Source organism: Chelonia mydas, chromosome 1 (assembly GCF_015237465.2).
Source record: "Chelonia mydas isolate rCheMyd1 chromosome 1, rCheMyd1.pri.v2, whole genome shotgun sequence".
NCBI lineage: Eukaryota > Metazoa > Chordata > Testudines > Cheloniidae > Chelonia > Chelonia mydas.
In genome coordinates this window covers 46,548,682-46,571,777 of record NC_057849.1, presented here as the reverse complement: position 1 = coordinate 46,571,777, position 23,096 = coordinate 46,548,682, and the positions used below count along the sequence as shown (strand labels likewise).

The 23,096-nt window shown below is 36.8% G+C and overlaps 1 protein-coding gene across 1 annotated transcript in view; it reads left to right on the top strand.

Moving 5' to 3' along the window:
• Positions 1-21,257, top strand: part of UBL3 (ubiquitin like 3) — a 76,026-nt gene extending 54,769 nt beyond the window's left edge. The window contains exons 2-5 of the mRNA XM_027827129.3: positions 9,050-9,158; positions 13,334-13,420; positions 19,105-19,182; positions 19,523-21,257. Of these exons, the coding sequence (XP_027682930.1) occupies positions 9,050-9,158; positions 13,334-13,420; positions 19,105-19,182; positions 19,523-19,575 (327 nt within the window). The 3' untranslated portion in view covers positions 19,576-21,257. The remainder of the gene's footprint in view (positions 1-9,049; positions 9,159-13,333; positions 13,421-19,104; positions 19,183-19,522) is intronic.
• Positions 21,258-23,096: the final 1,839 nt, after the last annotated feature.

The window sequence follows — 23,096 nt, the reverse complement described above, 5'->3', positions numbered from 1 at the left end:
GAAAAGGGGGATTGAATGATAAGGAATTTTTTGAATGCAGTGTTGTTTTAGCCACGTTGGTCCCAGGATATTAGAGAGACAAGGTGGGTGAGGTAATTACCTTTTATTAGACCAACTTCTGTTGGTAAAAGAGACAAGCTTTCAAGCTTACACAGAAAGCTCAAAAGCTTTTCTCTCTCACCAACAGAAGTTGGTCTAATAAAAGATATTTCCTCACACACCTTATCTCTAAGAAATTTTTTGAAATGGTCATTATTACTGTTTAACAGAGCTCTAGATACAGAACAAATCAATTCAATATCTGAGTTGTATTGGAATGAAATGTAATTTAATTTAACAAGTTTAGTGTTGTCTCTGTTCCCCTTACTTGCTTCTCCAAACTTTGCCAATGTATATTGAGACTGCCTTACCTGTACAAAGACTTCCTAATCATTCCTCACTTCAAGGGGCCAATTACACATACAAAACAAGTCTGTTTTTTTCTTTAAAACTATTTGTTTCCCTATAAAGTGATCAGTGCTCCTGTTATAAAAATAGTTACATAGTTCATATAAATCTAGAGAGTGAAGCACTGCATACTGTAAAGTTTTTATGGCCTCATGTTTGGGATGACCACCTTTTTCAAAAGTGGTGTGGCTACAAGTGAGTTATGCAGGTCTACCAAATGAATGGCAATAAAACTTCATAGTGCTCCATGCCATAAATTTGTTTTTGTCACTTACTTTCTTTAATCTTTGTCCATTGTTCATCTCCCTCTGCTTCAAAATAAGGAATTTACTATAGAAATAGGGCCATTTTATGGGCAGAGCTTAGTGATTTCCACAAGTGCTGTATAAGTCAACTTATAATATGTATCTTCAAAACATATCCATTAATGGAATAGCGTTTGTAACATATGTGATATGGTAACTATTAAAATAGCAGTCAACTTCTTTGCCTCCCCCCCGCCCCTCAGTTATTTCAGGGGCTATACTTGTCACCAGCTAATATGTGTGGTTTTATAGTCACAGCTCATAGGCCCCCATCCTGCATTCAGAAGCAAGCAGGTGGACCCTCTTTGACTTCAGTAGGGGCTCTGTGTGGACATGGATATGACTGCATGGTCCTCGGTGCAGGTTTAGGACCACATTTTCCTATTTTTTAAAAAAACTGATTTTCTTTCATGTTGTGGGAAAGACCTGTAGATACTCAAGGAAACTGACTATATTTAGAGTTGGAAGGATTAGATTTTTATCATTAAATGTTGGTAAATGTCGATTTCACTATACATGTACAAACAAACAAATATTTCTGTCAATAATATAAATTTACAGATAAGCAAAGTAAGAAAAATGCTGCTTGAAAACTTATTTTATTTTGATTTTAAGGATATTTACTTTTCTATTTTGACGTGATATTGACAGTTTGTGTTTTAATGGTTATAAAATTTAACTTTTTGAATCTCTGTGACAGCCATTAAATAACTATAGTCTGACACCCTCTCACCCCATAATTTCCCACAACTATGAAAATTTAAATAGATAAAAATAAAAAAATGCTTGAAATTAACATTGATATCAGTCAAAATTATAAAAAATAAAAATTGAATTCTGCCGAGCCTAACTATATTGGAGAAACAGTGAACCTAACTGCACCAGAGTAAACAAACCAAATACAGGGAGACTAACTTTTCTCCCTCTAATCTCTTCGCTATAGAAGTCTTAGGTAAAAAATGTCAGAGTAGTAGTTCCTTTTAGGAAATATAAAATAGTTAATCAAAGTTTACTTAAAGGTGAAAGTTCTCCAAAGCCATTTCTTGCATTGTCAGTTCTCTTACAATAAATAGAATAACCAATATTGGAAACATTATTAAAATAAATTTTATCATGTCATGTGGATGTATTTTATGTTGTACATGTTTTTAATCAGGGGTTTTATCTATTTTATTAAGTAGTATATAAAGTTTGTAAAGTGCTCTGGGTTCCTTTGGGATGAAATGATCTTGTGTAAAATTACATTCTGGTTTAGTTTTTATTTTAGTCATAGCAGTATAAAGAAGAGCATGCTTCTGAAGAATGGGACATTATAAGGGTAAAATGTTTTTTTTAAACATATATTCATAATTAGTTTGAGGTCCCTGAACAGCAGAATACTGTAAAATGGTATTCCTGATCCTGAAAAACTAGAATGATTGTTTTCAGAGTAGCAGCCGTGTTAGTCTGTATCCGCAAAAAGAAAAGGAGGACTTGTGGCACCTTAGAGACTAACAGATTTATTTATTTGAGCATAAGCTTTCGTGAGCTTCATCGGATGAAGTGAACTGTAGCTCACAAAAGCTTATGCTCAGATAAATTTGTTAGTCTCTAAGGTGCCACAAGTCCTCCTTTTCTTTTTGTAGAATGATTGTGTGGCGCTTTAAAAAATATTTGGATATTTGACAGGTATGTGTTTGTGTTGCCTGCTAGGACGTCCCAGAGATACAAAAGAGCCATGGCATACTCAGAAAAACAGTACAATCCTCATAGTTTTTGGTGGAGGAGGGGGACCTCACTTTTTAGCCTGTGTGTTCCAAGAACCTTAGCATTGATCCAAGCTTTTTCTTCAAGCCACTGGTTTGATTTTTTCAGCTCTTTACAATCTCTGTTAAGCAAATCTGACACTGATAAGTAAAGTTTGTATTGTGTGGTGATGTGTACCTAGAGACAGAGAGGCCTTTTTCTGGGCTAGTGATACTGAATCTTTAGGAGCCCCAGATTTATTTTTAAGCTTTGGAGAACATCTCTCTCTTTTAAAACATTAATTATGAAAAGAACCAGGAACTAAATATATCAGACTGCAAAAAGGGAAACTTAAATCTCTGTGTTCCTATATGCTGTTTGCCACCCTCTCTACTCCCTTGGCCCAACAAGTTTTTCATGTAAACATATTTCCTGTGCATGACAGAGAAGAAGTTTCCTTCCCACAATTTAGTGATCATTAATGATCTGGAGGATTGCGTGGATTGTACCCTCAGCAAGTTTGCAGATGATACTAAACTAGGAGGAGTGGTAGATACGCTGAAGGGTAAGGATAGGATACAGAGGGACCTAGACAAACTAGAGGATTGGGCCAAAAGAAACCTGATGAGGTCCAACAAGGACAAATGCAGAGTCCTGCACTTAGGATGGAAGAATCCCATGCACTGCTACAGACTAGGGACCAAGTGGCTAGGCAGCAGTTCTGCAGAAAAGGACCTAAGGGTTACAGTGGATGAGAAGCTGGATATGAGTCAACAGTTTGCCCTTTTTGCCAAGAAGACTAACAGCATTTTGGGCTATATAAATAGAAGCATTGCCAGCAGATCGAGAGACGTGATCATTCCCCTCTATTTGGCATTGGTGAGGCCTTATCTGGAGTACTGTGTCCAATTTTGGGCCCTACACTACAAGAAGGATGTGGAAAAATTGGAAAGAGTCCAGCAGAGGGCAACAAAAATGATTAGGGGCCTGGAGCACATGACATATGAGGAGTGGCTGGGGGAACTGGAATTATTTAATCTGCAGACGAGAAGAATGAGGGGGGTTTTGATAACTGCTTTCAACTACCTGAAAGGGGGTTCCAAAGAGGATGGATTTAGACTGTTCTCAGTGGTAGCAGATGACAGAACAAGCAGTAATGGTCTCAAGTTGCAGTGGGGGAGGTTTAGGTTGGATATTGTGAAAAAGGTTTTCCTTAGGAGAGTGGTGAAGCAGTGGAATGGGTTACCTAGGGAGGTGGTGGAATCTCCTTTCTTAGAGGTTTTTAAGGTCAGGCTTGACAAAGTCCTGGGTGGGATGATTTATTTGGGGATTGGTCCTGCTTTGAGTAAGGGGTTGGACTAGATGACCTCCTGAGGTCCCTTTCAACCCTGATATTCTATGATTCTATGAATTTTGTAAATGTTGCATACTTTGTGGAAAAATAATACCCGCAAACCCAGTCCCAAGTTATCTCAGAGACCTCATCATAGTCTCAAAAACAACGAGGAGTCTGATGGCACCTTAAAGACTAACAGATTTATGTGGGCATAAGCTTTCGTGGGTAAAAAAACCCACTTCTTCAGATGCATGGAGCCCACGAAAGCTTATGCCCACATAAACCTGTTAGTCTTTAAGGTGCCACCAGGCTCCTTGTTGTTTTTGGGGATACAGATTAACACGACTACCCCTCTGATACATCATAGACTGTAATTATTCAGGACAGGTACTAACACTATGTATGTATAATGTATAGCTTTATGAAGGTCCTTTTTTTCCTGATTGGAAGCCTCTAGTCATCACTGTAATATAAAAATTGATAATATCAATATCTAAATTAAAAGAATAGGATGGAAATACTGTAACTTACTTTGCTCACTTCTTGCTATTTACAACGGTTTACAGTATTCTTGTGTTGCAGAATCCTATCTTGGGTCAGAAAATGAAACTCTAGGGAATCTGCAGCATTTAAACAATTTTATAGCCTGTTTTTCAAAAATGGCTGTCGTTTTCACCCAGTAAACACGCTTGCAGTGAAGAAATTTGTTCACCAAGTCACTTCCTTCCCCACATTTACAGTGTTCATAAAAACATTTTAAGCTGCAAGAAATGAGGGTTATGAAAGATAATGTTAAGTTAGTGACTTTATATGCTTAAAATGCTCAAACATAATGTTCATAATTTGATTCTGCAAGAACCAACCAGAGTGGACATAGTCCAGAATTGACACTAAATATTACTTCTAACATCGCTGGCTCTTTTCACCTTTCATCAATAACATCTCAGTTGTTACTACAATACAGAAACTTGAATTTTAAAATTCATAGCAAAGACTCTGGGGTTGTCTTGCCCACAGCAAGAGGCTGGAACCTATCTTCTGTAGTCTTCATAAAAAGAATCACAAGACTCATTGTTATCCTATCCCCCCATGGAGGGACAAACCAGCCACGATCATGAAAAGCACAGAAGGCATAACAAGGATAGAGGACCTCCTTAGGAAGAAGGAAGAAAAATAACTCTTTTTGGTAATCATCTGGGGACACATTTTAATTCCATTGCAGCCTTTCAAATGATGAGATATGATGTATTATACAACTGGCATCTGAATCATTGTATAACCGTAGGAGTTTAAAATTAGCTACTTGTATATTAGATAACTCGTCCATTACTCAGGCTCTCCCCTACTATATGCATTCAGACTCTCAAATTTGCAATAGTATCTTTAAAAAGATCATCTTAATCGGAGAGTTTTGCAGAGTAAGTAGTATAGGAGTTGAATGCCTATAACAGTTCACGGTGCCTCAAGGAGATTTTAAAGACTAGACTCTCAGATTCAGACCTTGTGAGACTGTCACACCACAATGAACAGTAAGATTCCTTCAAGAGAAGATTTAAAAAAATAGATTTAAAATTTAGACAAGCACGCACACTAAAAATATGACTATAGTCTGCATTGCTATAAATAAGAAAATATTTAACCATTTATTAGAGCAGTTGTTTCCTTACATAACTTGACATAACATCTGTTTAAGTATTTTAGGGATTTGCTTCAGGCTTTTGCTAATATTCAGTAATGGTCACATTTTGAGACAAAAACCTTGGTCTACATATAGTTGTAGTGTATACTCTTTAAAAATTTGTTAGCGTTAGCTGAAGCATCTTGATATTGGATCACAGGGTCATGTGAACCTCTGAGACAATAGCAGAATTTCAGCAGTAATGGAGTCAGCCATGTAGAATGAAATGTCAATGAACATTTTTACTCACTTTTTCATTTCTGTTGCTTATCTTCATTTTAAATTCTGTATTTACTCAGAGATGTGTAAGGGACAGCATTAGGTCCTGACAAAAATGTTGCAGTTACTTTAACTTTACTTACATTTTCACACTATTTTTACGTCATTTTTGTTTTCTGTAGTGAACCTGACAAGCCTAAGAAGCAGAAAAACAAGGAAATATGCCATCCCCTAAATACTATACTAAGTGGGGAATAAGTTCTCTGATTAATACAAGGACTATTGCCTTAGGCATTGCTCTGTTTGTTTTAGCTCATCAGTCTTTGGCAGTGCTGGACAGTCAATGTTTGGTGACAAGACTATTCAGCACCTAAAAAAGTAGTGTAACTATTTTAGATTACGTGATCCTTTCTCAACCTTCTGGATTGTTTGGCAATTCAGTGAGAGTAGAGACAGTAGTTGTTAAAATATAACACAGATTGTTGAAACAGATTAATCTAGTACTGTAGGTTTAGAGGTTTTTCTGTAGCATTGAATATCTCCAAACACACAAAATTCAAACAGTCCTTGTATATGCTGTAATGTGTGTCTGTGAACAGCCTATTTGGCAATCTTCTGTTGCTTTCTCAGTATAACTGTTCTTAAGTTTTTCGGTTGGGGTTGGTCTGAGCATTTGAAGAATCTTCCTTGTTTAAACAACTTTTCTACAACTCCTGCCCCTTCCTGCCTTACATCTGCTTTGACTTTATCTGTGTTTTACAGAACAATGCAAACAATAATAAATACTGTGGTATACCATAAAATTATTTATGGGCTTTATGCAAAAATAAATAAACATTGACATTTGGACTATCGTCAAAAAACAAGGTTTCTGCCATTATGACAGGAGTTTAAGAAAAAGAATAATCATTTCATTTGTACAGTAGCCTATTTTCCCCCTTACTGGATTCCTAAGGGAATTTCAGACAAAGAAAAAACTGATAGAAATATCATGTCCTGTAGAACTTTTAAGCTGAATCTCTGTTCAAGCTCCTATTTGTGAGTAATACAGCAAGTGGGAAAAAAACCCTATTGAATACAGGTCAAAATCCAGTAAAGCCTCACTTTTTATTGTTATAGTAATTATTCATTGTCTTACAGCTCAAGGGCTGAAAAGGGGCAAGAGGAACCATATATCTAAAGGCATTTTGTCTAGCACACCCAAGTGTGCTGCGGAGGTTAGCCCTGTGGTTATCACTATGCTCAGGACCGGCTCTAGGCACCAGCAAAGCAAGCACATGCTTGGGGCGGTACGTTTCCAGGGGCGGGATTCCGGCCATCCTTTTTTTTTTTTTTTCCCCCGGCTCTGCTCAGTCAACCAATGAGCCCCTGCGTGGGGCCGGGGCGGTGGGCTCAGCGCAGGGGTCCTGGCCCCGGGGGCGGTCCCTGCCCTGGCCCCACGCCACTGGGGGAGTGGGGCGATGTGGCTCCGCCCCCCCCCGCCTGCCCCTGCAGCGTGTCACAAGTGGCAGAGGAGCCGGAGCTGAGCAGAGCCCGGGATCGGGGCAGGACCCGCAGCCAGTAAGGGACCTGCTGCCCTTGGCAGCTCGACGCTGGGCGGGCGCCCGTGGTACGCCCCCATCCACGTGGCTGACCCACCCCCCAGCCTCTCTGTCGGTTACTGTCCCCTCTGCAGGGGTGGGGCCGGGTCTGAGATTGGGCGGGGGGCCCATGGGCGGGCTGTACAGCCCCGAGCACCTCACGCCAAACACTGCTATAGCATTACGCATTCTTTTAACATTTACCAGTATCAGTGACTTCTGGGGAGCGCAGTTTCTCAGAACTGAAATTACTAAAAAATTATTTGAGGTCCTCCATGTCTGAAAATCGTTTGTCAGGACTCACATGAATTTCAGTTGAAAGTACCATTGCACAAAATGTAGATTTCACTGAATTATTAAAAGACTATGCAAGTATTAAAACCAGAAAAATTTAGTTCATATAAATTCTTTTAATTAATGAAAAACTGCGCGCACCAGAAGACACTAATGTTTTTCATTACACTGTATAGTTGAACCCAAATTGTTTGTAATTGTGATTTTGTTAAAATTAAATGAGTACACTAGTAGGAAATTTGTTTTATTTCACTAACTACAAATTCTCTGTTTTCATTTTTTTTAAATTTTAAACAGTCAAAAAAACCCAAAACAAACAAACAAAAACATTTCAAAGTGCAAACATGTGTAAAAGCCAAAAAAAAAAAAAAAAAAAAGGGCGGGGACACTGCCAAACATTTTTTTGCTTGGGGCTGCAAAAAACCTAGAGCCGGCCCTGACTAAGCAATATTACTTGGAACAGAATGGTAGATGGTGAGGGGGTGGGGATGGAAATTTAGGCTTTGAAAGTCATTTAGCCACTACTAATATTGCTGTAACCAGGACCGTTTTGAGACCTAGACATTAGGACGTCTTTCTATCATTTTTTGGTCTGTGGGCTGGGTCCTGTAGGGATGGAATGTCTTGATTCAGTCCATTAGTAACTCTCAAACAGAAAGGGGGGAAATAATAACTGAAGATGCCAATATCTGGACGTATTGTTTGATGACATCTAAGAGAAAAATTATGGTGTTATTAATTACTTCACGGAGTCAGGATCTTATTCTCCTTGGGAGAAAAGTAAAGTTGCAAGTTAGAGAGATCAGCAGAAGATTCAAAGTCCTAAAACATACAGGCACTGTCTAGAGGCTGTTTGACTTTCTAATATTCTGTAGTGGGTCCATGTGGTAAAGTCAGGTCTGACAGTCAAGGTGCAGATATACAGAAGAGGGGTTTGGAGTTAATCTAGGGTTTAATTTTTAGAAGCAGAATTTCATATTTTTAAATTTGCATATGTTAAGGAAGCAGGTATTCTTATTTTTCTTCCTTCAGTTAAGTAAAAGGTCAAGAGAAGATGAATTCTTAGCATTTAGCAATGTTCTTTAATGAACTTATTTGTTCCTTGAAAAACTGTATTTGATGGTACTGTTAACTAATAAAAGGCATTTGCATATATTGTGATCAAATTAAAGAGCCTTAATATACATGATACATTTTATTAGTATAATTGTCATCTTCTTGGCCCAGCTATAGGAAAACTCCCTTCTGTCCATCCTTTTTGGTTGATGCAAATACGGTTGAAATACGGTTGTCTATATTTAATATTGTCTGTTAAAATCTGTTGTGATTTTTTTTCCAGACTAATTTGGACTGATTAGTTGCTAAAACCAGTGAATGACTTTGGCAATTTAAATAGCCTTTTGATTAAATAGTGCATTTGTATTTATTTTTAGCAAATCTTCCTAATGTTCCATTTTCTTTACAGATAAATTTGCGCCTCATCTTGGTAAGTGGGAAAACGAAAGAGTTCTTGTTTTCACCAAATGATTCTGCTGCAGATATTGCAAAACATGTGTATGACAACTGGCCTATGGGTGAGTCATTCTTATGTGTCCTTTAGCTGCTAACTGTCCAGTTAAAACTGTTTACTCTTCTGTAATTAAGACTGAAATGTTAACAATTTTATCACTGTTCTTCATATTCAAATGGAAGTTTATATAGAGATATTTTATCCTCTGTTTTCAATGGTACAAAATTTGAGATGTTGAAGTATGGTCCATTACCCAGTTTACTTCTGAGGCTACTTCTCATATTCATTGTGCCCTACGTACTGCTTTTCCCTCCTCTTGAATTTTTTTCTAGACAGACTTGGTACAAATCTAATAACTGCAGACTGATCCTGGTGGGTGTTAGATATTATACCCTTTGTCTAAGGATGAGTAAGGAAAATATGCCATTTTATATGAATGAAATAGCAAAACTGAACCTCAAATATTTTGTATTTTTGATCGCTTTGCCTCAGAAACAACCTACAAAAATACAGTAATGTCCAGAAAAAAGGTAATGATAAAAGGCAATTGTAAATGACTTTAAAGGATGAGGAAAACTGGGAACAAATTTAAATATGAAGATATTTTAAATTATTTGGGAGTATTTATTTTGGAAAGTAGAAGTATAAACTGAGATGGTGTGGGTGTAAGTAAAATAATGAATTGTTCAACAAAAACTGATCAGGCAATCTTCATATCCCTGTCATATCCCTGTCCCTCAATCCAAAACACAAGCCAAAACTGAGAAATGACGTTAAATTTGATGAAAGAAAATACTTATACATTCTCTGATACTGGAGGTCATGGGCGGCCATTAACTTAGTGTTGCAAGAGGGCTAGAAAATTACCGCACATGAACAGGAATAATGTGCATCTGTGCTTTCTATGTCAATAGGAGTATCAATAATTCATGCTTAGGCCCTAAACTGGTCTCCTCTGAAGGTTAGGAAGGAATTTTGCTGTCCCTGATGCAGTTTTACACAGTTGACAAAAAGCACAATGAGGAGGTTTGTGGTCCTCTAAAGTATTAGATACAGAGACACGGCTGTTGGAGACTTTTTATACCAAACTAGCTGGACCAATGTTTCTCTTTGGTATGGCAACTCAGTATCTACTGTACATCGTTTTAGTGTGCTTCTGGAATACAACTGACAAAATAAAATTTATCTTGTGTGCATTTGTGTGAATTAGTAATGACTGAAACAACTGTTTTTCCTCTTAAATTTACTCCTGAGTATATTACATTGCAGTTTCAAGTCGGCACCCTGCCTAGCTATTAAGGCGCATAACAGGCACTATGTAACACAGAATCAGGGATTTATATTTTGTGACTCTTATTTATGTGTCAATGAATCTAATTAGTAGCATTTCATCACATTGACTACTTCAGACTTTTGCAGCAGCAATTAAAACTGAGATTTGTACCTTGTACACATAACAAAGAATGAAGAAAATTACGTATTTTAATAGGAAGAAAGCCATTCCATATTACCTAAGGAACGACAGCTAAAGTTAATGTGTGATCATAGTATGCAACATGTACAAGAGAAGTGGCTCATAGGCTGAATATGATTACAGATCAAGTTGTTATGTGTATGTAAATCTTTAGAACAAATAGCTGCTAATGGCCTTATTTATATTGTAGGAGAAAGTACAGTGCCTAGATTTGTCAGTGAAATTGTGATCTCTCTTCTCCATCTCTTTAAATCCCATTTCATGTGTTAGGTTAGTTCTGAGAGGAAGAAACTGGAATTATTTAAAATTGAGGCAGCTCTGAAATTAATTATTGACTTGTTTAAGCCTTCCCAAGCAATGAGCATATGTGAATAATCTCTTGTTCTTTAAAATTTGAAAACTATCTTTGTTACAAGAGTTGATTATAACTGACCTAGAATGACACATTAAAATTATTTAAAGAGGTGACTATGTTGAATCTGTTCCCCCAAGTTTTTTATTTGTTTGATTTGTCCATAAGATGTGCAGAGATGAATTTGCCTTGGGGTCTTTCAGAGATATGAGCGAAATTGTGCTCTTAGGTACAATAATACAGATCCAAATTAACATCACTGAGTTTGGTGGAGATAGTCTCGGTTTACATCACTGCAACTGAGGGCAGAATTTTGCCATATATCTGAAATGTCCTGTCAGCTGCCTAAATTTGATGATTTTAAAGGGTTATAAACTATCATGCTTAAGCCACCTCTCTTCTATTCCCTTCCCCCCATGTATAGGTTGAAATACTCTTAATTTAAAAACTTCCTCACTCCCAGTGAGGCTGTCCAGTTTGATTCATTTGCTCAGACAGACAGTTGATATCCAAGCTAGAAAAGTTTCTCTTTATTCCCTCTTTTCTAAAATTACTTTATCCTTGTTGGAATAATTAAATTTTCTCTTACGATGATCATCTGATAAGCGTTATGACACTTTTCAGTTGAACTTTTTTTCATTGGTTTAGCTAGTGGAGAAGTGTTTTCATTATGAAAATTAAATATCCCGAGTGACTGTTTAAGGGGAAGAATTCCTGAGACTCTGCCAAGGAGCAGGGATTAAAAACATAAAACGGTGGATCATCAGTCAGGAATTAATATACCAAATTGCCACTTTTCATCTTCTGGCCTCTTGTATTATTGCATCTTTCTAGTACTACAAATTGGCTAAACTTTAGTACTGCAGTCCAGATGGTAGTCAGAGAAGTGAAATCTTAAAGCAGAAAATTATAGATAACGTTTCGTCAAGCAGATAAATAGCTGATACTAATAATCAGGATAATTGTAACACTTCATTTTAGCTACTCTATTGACAGCATATCAATGCATTGCAATTAAAACAGGTAGTAAATGAAAACATTGAATTTCAGATGGTTTCAGTTGTCTAGGTTGATCATATCTTGTAAGGCATCTAGTAAATATTGCCACTTCTACACACTTTCCGCTCATACTTGTTTCTGATGTCAGCCCGAACTTTGTAGTGCTCTGTACACCTCTAATCATGTGTCATTGTGCCTGATGCCTCTAAAAGTGAACAGACATCAATTGTAATAGTTCCTTTTTCACTCTTCTCTTCCTGCATCTTTTCCTACCAGATGCTGGTTGCACACTTTCCACAATGTTTAAATACCTTTCCCAACACCCCCGTTTCATTTTCTTTTCCTCTCTGCCCATTGTATCCATTGTGTATTCTGGGCATACAGGTTGGCTTCTCCTATCCCTTCTTGAATATTCGTGTGTGCTTTATAAATGTTACAATAGATGGAGCAGAGCAGAAGCAGATTTGTGAACAGTTGGTATCAGATACCTGGTCAGCATTCTGAAAGAGCAGATTGAAGTTAAATAATTTTGTTAACGTTTTGCAATATTTACCCTTAAAACTTAAGGCAGATTCGCTGACTTGTTTTGAAAATTGACAGAAATTTCAAACAGGAATAATAAGTGATCACCTAATCTTATACATTATTTACTTTAGCTAAAACACTTCATGGGAAAATACATGATTCTTACAGCTAATTTGTGGTACATAAATCTGTACAGACTGTGCTATGAGAAATTTCCTGAAATCTATCAATATGTCTCTCTTCTGCAAGGGTCAGATGCTTACCATTCAGCTTTTCCAGGAATTTCAGGGTATGTTCAGTTCATTATGCCCTCTGGAAATTCAACTGGCTAAATCTAATCCAACACTGCCCAGTAGCCACAGAGAGGAGCACTTCTGCTTACTGATTTTAAATGATTTTCAAATCAGAGAACTGATGTGTTCCCACTATATATGTGGCTGCTTATCAGTCCTAGACTGAGGCTGAACTCAGCCAGTTGAATGTTGGAAGGCAGAGAGATTGAGAATCTCCTGCCACTGCAGGAAAATGGAACTAAATTAACCAGATGGATATTGAGTCTGAATGGGAACAGGAAGTGTCTTCCTTATCATCCATTTAAAAATAGTTTGCATAGGAACTTATAACCATATATATCACTTATAACCACTAATCAAGCAGAAGTAAAGTGAGGCACAGAATAGTTATTGCCCAAGATTGAATGGGGAAGTTAGGAACAGAATTTAGGAGTCTTAACTTCAGATCCTCTCCACTAAGCAGCAGGCCGCACTGTCCTGTTAGTACTGAACTGGAAGAGTTCTGTTTTCTCTTTTCTACCCTGGATGGGTGGGAAATAAACAAACGATACATATGCTGGGCTGTTTCTGACAAAGCCCTCTTCCTTCTTTTTCAGATTGGGAAGAAGAGCAGGTCAGCAGTCCAAATATTCTGCGGCTTATTTATCAAGGACGCTTTCTTCATGGCAATGTGACACTAGGAGGTAATGAAATAACTTGGGTAGTATAATTTAGCAACTTTCCCCAGACAAAGTGAATATTTATTTAAAATACAGTAAATTCTCATTTAAGTAAAACCCTCTCTAGACTTCAAGGTCACAGCATGGTTTTCTGCACAGTTTTGCTGCAGCATAACATGAGATACTCTTGTTACCTTTATATTTTTCCATCCTGCTAGAATCGGGTGTTAGACTATGGTATATATCACTGTGTAAATTAATTCTTTTTTCACATAAGGAATAGTTATGCTATCTTTATTGTCTTTTAATGGAAGAGGGATGATTTTATTCCACTTCTCATATACTTCATTTATAGTGTAAACCATTTCAGAAATCTCTAAGTATATTAAAAATGATGGATAAAGATTATGAGGATTGGCTAAACAATACTAGGGAACTTAGTGTAATGAAGAAAGACACCCTGTGAATTAGAATGAGGGAAAATATTTTTGCTATCTAGCTCTGTCCCAAGGATACAATTGTATAGTTATGTGAGAACAAAAGTAAATGGCTTCACTTTGTATGGTGAGGAAATACAGCTCAACTGTGCCCCCTTGTGTCATGTTTTCTAGTTATATTTTGTAGATTTATTTTTTATTTATCAGAATGTAGTACAATGTATTGTAATTAACAATATTTCCTTTCAGAGGTGGTGGCAGCTATATGAATCTTAAGTAAAATCAATGTCTAAAGAAAATATATCTCTCTTCTCTTTGCTCTTACCAAATCTAAGAAGTGAGCTGAAGGGCCTATTCTCTCTGTCTACAAATTCCTTCTGTTAATGCTGTTGGTAATTATGAATGCACAGGGAGGGGAAAATGTAATATAAAGTCATACCTGGGGTAGCTGTCTGAAGTTAAAGGTAAACCTGGAATGACTTTTTATTCCTTTGTATTTATCATTTTGGTTTGTTTGTTTTCTATCACTCTGTGGTGGCACTAGTTAGAAACTTAAGTCTTTGGCATCCCACAATATCTCACAATATAAAGACTCTGGAAAACAAATGCAATATATTACGGGGAAAGTTTCATATGTGCCCTGTCAATGTGCCTCCACACCAACTCGGAGAGATTAGCTGTAGAATGACAGGGCAGTTCATTCTATTTTTCCCCTTTAATTGTTGCCCTATTTGCTGATAATGGTAACCAGGTTGTCATTTTTTGCTAGTTGTGATATGGATACTTCTCCATTAAGAACTGGACTGGAGCCACCAATTCATTGTAAATAGATTACTATACTGCTATCCGATAACTGCTTTTAGCCATTACTAACCTGGGCTGCTGATCTCCTTTTGGACAATTTATCCTCCATATGGTTCAGTTTTCTAATGCTGCTTTATATACTGGCTAGATAATGATAAACTTCACTGTGTACTGCTTAGTAGTAACTCTCACTTACTTGTGAAATTTTTATTTAGGCTTCAGTTAGTTAATATACGTAATCTCTATTGTGCAATTTTATGGCCCACTCGTGAAAGTAGTGAGAAGTAGTGTGTTCTTAGCATCAGTGAAGATATTGCCTCTTTTCCCCTACCCTTTGCCTCATCCCTCCAACCCCAATCTTGGATCATCATCAGGTTCTCCTCCCATGGTGTCTTGTCTCAGATTATCATTCTCCAGCCAAAGATGGCTATACAAGATGTTCTTTGGTATTCATCTGTAGGTGTTTCTGTGCACCACTGTTACTCACTTTCTTAACTGAGATCAGACTGGACTTCACAGTACGAACAAGAGTCAATGTTATTTATCCAGTTCCACTGGAAAAGAATAGCTAGCATGCTTTTGATTGCTACATTAAGACAGTTTCATGTATTTTAAATGCATACTTAGAATCAAGGAATTTTAGTTCAGATTAAAAGAAAAGGAGTACTTGTGGCACCTTAGAGACTAACCAATTTATTTGAGCATAAGCTTTCGTGAGCTACAGCTCACTTCATCGGATGCATTCAGTGGAAAATACAGTGAGGAGATTTATATACACACAGAACATGAAAAAATGGGTGTTTAGCTGCTAAACACCCATTTTTTCATGTTCTGTGTGTATATAAATCTCCTCATTGTATTTTCCACTGAATGCATCCGATGAAGTGAGCTGTAGCTCACGAAAGCTTATGCTCAAATAAATTGGTTAGTCTCTAAGGTGCCACAAGTACTCCTTTTCTTTTTGAGAATACAGACTAACACAGCTGCTACTCTGAAACCTGTCATTAGTTCAGATTGCTGCTCACTGATGTATTGCAATTTAATCATCACAGCTTCACCCCAGGGATATTTCATGTGTTGCAAAGGTTTATTTCTGTTATATTTTAGAGGTTTGTTTTTAAACATTTATTTCAACACTAATGAAATAATGTAATAAATTTCAACCTGGAGTAGGATTATACGTCTGAGGTATAAATTCCTGAAAAGGAATGTTGATTCAACCTTTACTAAAGCAACATGGATACATTTCATAACAAAAGAAAATAGTAACTTAATGTTTAGTCCAGTATGCAGTTTCTCATGACGTTATAATATTTTGCATTTCTATAGTGCTTTTCACCCAAGGATTTTAGGGGTGTTGAATTATAACATTTATAAAGAGCATTTCATTTGTCTCCAGTGGTTAGTGAATATTGACTGGAGTTTGGGCTTGCTCACCACTGAAAGTCATTTAGTCAGTTGGAGAGGCAACAGTACCCTCAGATTGTCTCTGTGGGAACTAAATATCATCTTTGGTTCTTTTTGTCAAAGTGTGGCAGTTTTCTACTTCTAAACTCAAACTTTATCTTGTAAATACTGACTGAAGTTGAAGCTTAAAACAAACAAACAAACAAAAAAAGTCTTGAGCTTGTTTGCCAGCCTGTGTTAACGCATCTTTTGAAGTATCTGCTGATGCAAGAATGACTGAGGAAACAGCAAAAGTATCAGTGGAAACGGTAATAGAAAAAAACGTTTGTCTCTCAAGTCTGCAGTGTCATTGTTGCAAGAAGTGCCAGATCCATCATTTTCTGTTGCTGCAGTAGTCAGTGTGTGAAAAGATGGGTGGAGAGAGAAGAGAGCATGCTGTCCAGATGCCACCACAACAGTTCATTACTGTTGATAGTTGATTATTAGACTGGTAGCTTGTGGTTGAACTAATTTTACATGAGGTACTGAATTTCAGAAGTTCTCCTTCTCCAATCAGATACTGGGAGGAGGCAATAGAGAATTGCTCTAATATTTCTTCTTTTTATTTAAAAAAAAAGACGAGAGAGAGGACACTGGAGAGAGAAGGCAGAAGAAAGACTATTACAGAGACAGGAGAGTAGAACTAAATTAAGAGAATAATATCAAGGTTGAGGAAAAGAGAAACAGAACCAAAAAAGTCAACAGGGAAGGAGAACTGGGGCATAGATCAAAGATGCTTCTGTCTCCCTTCCTGTACCCCAGTCCAGGGAAATATTAGAAACCATTGACAAGGACTTGTGTAAAAATTATTCAAGCCATTAATTGAAATATTAGCACACTTTTGCTTAATTACGGTAAATAATCAAGCTCCACAGTTCACTAATCAAAGCATAGTCTCCTCTAGTGTCCTTTTGAGTTTAGGTAACGTTTCCCTAATGTGATTAGTTTGTAACATTTTGGTCTTTCTCTAATCATGGCTTCTTAGAGTTCACATAAACTAGATATAAAGGGATTTTCTTCTTTAACTGACTTGTTAATATAGCCTTTGTAGAGTTATCAGTTGTATCAAAGACTCAAAATACTTATTCCTTTCAGACTTAGAACTATCAACAGCCTTTATGTGTAGGCACAGGCAGCTTTCCATAGGGTAAAAACATCCTTCAGATTTAGGCTATGTCTACACTGGCAATTGAATGACAAAACTTTTGTCTTTCCGAGGTGTTAATCCCCCCTCCCCTGAAAGACACAAGTTTTGCCGTGACAAGTGCCAGTGTGAACAGCGCGTTGTCAGCAGGAGAGCCGACAAACAACGGTTACACGGCACATCTCTTAGCGGCACGGCTGTCGTGATGCAGCCATGTCACTAACAGCAGTGTAGTGTAGACATAGCCTTAGTTTACTACGTAGCTTGTTCTCGGGGAAGTACAGATGTCAGTTGTATTTCAAAGGGGTTTCAATGTCTCTCTTTCTCCCGGTTAAGATAATTGCCTGTTTTACAATGAAAATGTTTACAAAGAGAATGTTTGGCTGCTTAGAACTAAATTCATTACATTAGTCCATCTAAACTAGGGATCAGGTGTTTCTGCCCAGCAAGTGCCAGGTTTAGTTTTATATCTGATTCTCGGATCTGCAATAAACTGATCTGAAATGGAAAAGAGAGACTGTTGGGATACTCACTCTCCATCCTCCCTCCGCAGTTACTGTGAGATGGATTATTTCTCAATGCAGATGGCAGACTGTGAGGTGAAAATGGAAGCTGTGACCTGCTCATTAGAGGTTAAGGTTCTGCTTTAAGTCACAGTGGTTATGTATTTGGGCACAAGTACTAAGGGACTGGGGAGGAAGTACCTTGAATTCCTAAAGAGAAACTGAGCTGGTTCATCTATTGCTGATGATATTCCCTGATTGATTGATTGATCTTTTTAATGGAGCATGCAGCGGAAGATATTTTTCTCCTAATTTATAGTGGAAAATTTAAAACCTCAGGAGAAAGTGAAGCTCTAGAAATGTGTGAAACTTTTACAAATAACCATCCTGACAAATGCTGTCACAAAGCTGTGGTCCAGAACATAGAAGCCTTGAGGGGAGCATTGAAAAAGGGTGGGTCAAACCTAATATGAATAGGGTATAAATGCTTTTGTGGTTTTTTGTGTTTTGTTTTGTTTTTTCAGTCAGTGAGATTGCAGTGGAATATTTATCAAAACTCCAGAGTGTTGAAAACGTAAACACGATATTATGAAAACTGGAATATGAAGCTGACCATCTAGTTTTACTGCAGAGTGGAATGAATTGTGAAAAGAAAATCAGATTTTTTAAATTCTTTCAATTTCAATGATACAGAGTAGTAATAGTATGAAGGAAAACACTTTGTCTTAAACAACTGGTTTTAAACAACATTTTAAAGTTTCTGGAGATGCACGGTTCTCACGTACTACTGATGTGATGGGTGTTCAGTGTCAAAGCATGAGGCATCGCAATGAGAGCTTCCATGAAATTATTTGTAAACATCACATCATATCAGCGGAGATTTGGCTTATTTACTCTTCAAGAGAATGGAAAAATGTCAGGGTTCTGGTAATGCACGCTTTAGTGTGCTGTTCAATTCCTTGACAGTAAGTGTTTATATTATGGTTTAAATTAGTCACATTGGCCTAATCACATGCTTAAAATTAAGCACTTTGCTGAATCAAGGTATAAGCGACCATTCCTGCTCCCACTGAAGTGAATTGTACCACTGACTTCAAAAGGAGCAGGGTCAGGCCTCAGAACTTTATCATTCTCACAGTGACAAACATTAAAAGCACAGTATTTAATCTGATCATTCTATAAGACTCTGATCTATGTAACATTTATACAAAACTTCTTTCTAGGATTGGTAAATAAGCAGTATGAATTGTAAAGTGAGAAATAGGAAGCTGTGAAACAAGCGAATCCAGTTAAAGTTATGGATTCAGTTGTGTGTGTTCTGTAGTGATGAAAAGAGTGATTGTGTTAATAAATCATCCTCTATTTTTCACACAGCATTAAAACTTCCTTTTGGCAAGACAACAGTGATGCATTTGGTGGCTAGAGAGACATTGCCAGAGCCAAACTCTCAAGGTAGGCTATACAGTAGGTGAGCTTCCAACTTCAGCTGCATAGGCACGTGTTCAAAAATGTCATGGTTTCTATTGGTTGTTTTGAAAGGAGAAAAATCGTCATGGTTTATGAATAGTTCCTGTCAAGCAAGTAACCAAATGTTTTTGGACACACTAAAATAAAAAGCATATTTCTTAATTATGTATCTGAGTAACATTTTTTGTATTCTCCAGAGCTTATAAAATTGCACAAGATAAAATTTTTGCATCGTTCTTGTATCATTAACGATTATCCCCCCCTCACCCCAACTGAATGTTTTGTAAATGACTTGCAAGCAAATCTTCTTTTCATTGTTCCACAGGTCAGAGGAACCGTGAAAAAACTGGAGAGAGCAATTGCTGTGTGATCCTGTAAACTCTGTCTGCTTTACCTGCTAAGTGTGATGTAATATAGTCTTTGTCTTTCATGCTGCTGCAATAGAAGAGGGCCAGCCTTGCGTCAAACATCTTTAGGAAGAGCCTGTCAGTAAATCCATTGAACTGAAATATTACATAAACACTGTCACATTATTCTCTTTTTCAAAGGAGAGATCTATGAACAATTGCATTATGATTTTATTTCTATTTTTTCTTGCTGAATAATCTTGTAATACATCAGTTCTTGAATGCGTTCAATCTCCAGAAAAAGTTAGTGTTCTCTTCCACAGCAGAAACCATTTTGCTGCCACAAAAATCTTCATTAACCGGAACTAATCAATCAAGCTTTCTAGATGCAATTTGCACTAAAAACAGTTGACAGTATGTTTCTCTTCGGCAATCTCTAATGATATTTGAGACACATAGAAATAATCTACAATATGTAATACAACACTGGAAAATAGAATCCATAATTTAAAAAAGCTCACTAATGGCCAACTCAAAGGAAAAACTGAAGTCAATTCTACCAAGTCAACCTTGGTGGCCGAACTGGCACAGAATACTAACTAAACCGAGCCTCGCTATATATATTTTCACTGCAACAAACAAACAAAAAAAACTATGTGCCTGTAATTTAAAAGCACTCTGTAGAGGGCTGTTGAAACTGGTTTTTTTTTCATTATTATATGCACTCTTTTCTCCTACGTTAGTTGAGTGCTTGTTCATACAGCACAAACAAGTGCAGAGTGCATTTCCTAGCCTTAATATGGGAGGGGTAATTTCCTGTAGTTCATAGGCTTTTATTATTGTGCATAAATATTAGAAGACTTCATTTACTAATCAATTTTATGTATTTGAATATCAGCAATTGATGTTTTTCGGTAATTCTTACTCCTCTGTATCTGTGTCCAGAGTCATGCTTACTCATAAGAGACTTCAAAAGAATTATTAAAGTTAAAAGAAAAAAACCTTTGCCATAGTACTAGTTTTGTTTCTTTATGTAATCTGCATTTGGTATTAGTGCTTGCAAGTGTATTAAAATCAGAAGCTGATTTTTAAAGGCATACATAATTAAAAAGGATGCCATTTTATTTCATATCAATAATTTAAAGGTTGATATGCTAAAGAAATTTGCACAGCACTAAAGCATGAGCTAGTTTCATCTAAACCTGTAAAAATATAAAAGATTTTATATTTTTTTCACTCGGGAAGAATTCTTCCTGGATGAAATTACAAATAAGTGTAGAATATATTTAATAAAAATCTTATAAAATGCATAACTATAGAACTTAAATATGGATTGGCGTGTAGCATAATAAAACAATATTCCATATAAATAGCATTAGCCTTAAAAAAAATAAAAAAATAAAAAAAAGTCACAGGTTGACATTGTGTTCTGTACTTAATAAGTGTTCACAGCCCTTACAGATGTTCTGTGTAATTGTTTTTTCAAATGGTCAGCATCATTCAAATGTAATCAGGTTATTTTACCCATTGTTACTGCTTTGATGAAATGCTTTATATGCCATAGGCCTACAAAAATATTGTTCATACTGATCAGAATTAAATTTGTATAGAGCAGAGTTTTAAAACAAATTGTAAATAGCACTAAACATTTTCTTTCTGCAACCTGTACTGATAGATTCTTCTGTAAACTAAATAAAAGAATATTGTAGTGCATTTTGGTGGTGATCTAAAATTAATGACTGGGTCTGTAACTGGTTTGTGTGTTTTCACAATCATGAAAACTGGTGAAGTGTCAAACCTTGTTCCCCTCTGATTGAAAAAATAACTGTTATAAGATTATTTATAGAACAATTCTTGGTTTTAGTCCGTGTTCAACATCATTTTTTCTTGAGTTTCCTTGGTTGCTCAAACATGGAATAAAACACCCTGCCCGAAAGAGATAAAAATAGATGAACAACGAGGAGTCCGGTGGCCCCTTAAAGACTAACAGATTTATTTAGGCATAAGCTTTCATGGGTAAAAGACCCACTTCTTCAGATGCATGGAGTGAAAATTACAGATAGAGGCATAAATATATATTGGCACATGAAGAGAAGGGAGTTGCCTTACAAGTGGAGAACCAATGTTGAAGGCCAATTCAGTCAGGGTGGATGTGGTCCACTCCCAATAATTGATGAGGAAGTGTCAATACCAAGAGAGGGGAAATTGCAAGAGGGAAATTATATGGGAAAAGGATCTACCACATAGTACAAGAAAAAGGAATGAGATGAAGTATGATTCGTGTCTTGTTAGTTCAATAAATCTTTAGTGTGAACTGGTGGTATTTGAAAAATGATTATCTAGTGTGTTGCTGATAGCTTGAAAATTATATATTAAATACTGAAGAGATAGATCTTGTGGTGGTAGCCTAAAATTAAGCAATTTCCTCTTATGTTGTTCAGTAAGTTTGGACACTTAAGAAGATAACGAGCTTCAGGTATAGTAAAATAATTTGTAGTCATCTAAGGTATTAATACTAATGCCACATTATATACTTATTAGAAAACGTGTGACCCTTCTTTGATCCATTTAAGTAAAATTGCTGGATATTTGCTATTTTGCAAAGAGATTAATTTTAATAGAAATATCAGCATGCTTTTGCCTGCTCTTGAGGAGAACAAAGTACACACACAAGAATGTTCAAATAAATCCTTTAAACTCTGCTCAGCTTTAAAAGTCACTACTTGTGAATATGCAAGGTCTCTAGAAGCAAAGTAGAACACTTTTATGCTTGTTTCCCTGCCAGCTTCCAGAATGGTGTTCCACCTATTCCATCACATTGCTATTGTGTGGACTCTGGGAACAAATGTGCCTGGATAGTTAAGGGTAAGGTTTGTTCGAGACATGTTATGTTTTAAAATACTTAGACATGGAAGCATGAGAAGGAGCAGTTTATCTCCCACTCCCTATTGTAAATTGGCCATATCAGGTACAAAAGATACATATGGGGGATTATAGCCCGATAGTACTAAGATGCTGTACAGATTCTAGTGTTCATAAATCACAGCTTGAATAAATCTGTTGCAGCAGCCTCAGGGCTTGCCTAAGCTACCAACTGGAGGAAGAAAGCATGGTAAATGCCTTTCCGAATTATTCTGTAGGCATTAGCAATGTGCTGCATTGATGTTCATCCAGTACTAATAATTTGTCTGTCTCTAAAATTCCAGTTATAGTAGGCAGCACCTACAACCACTGATACTCTGACCTTTATTTTAGAAGAGGGAAACATGGTACTTAGAAAAAGGTCAACAAGTAGGAATTTTTCATCATCTTCCTTATCAACATATGAAAAGATGCTCTTTCCCTCCAGTATGTGTCTTCAGTACCTGCTCCACTGATACTGTCTCATGAGTTTTGTAAATATGCTGAAAGGGCATGCAGCCAAACAGTTTTTGATCTCTTCTTCAGTTAGCGTGCACTGCAGTCACAGGCTGCTAACATTGCCAGCATACAGACTTTTCAGCACATCTGAAAGCAAAGTCATGAGCTGATTCTCTGTCATCCTCCTGCAAT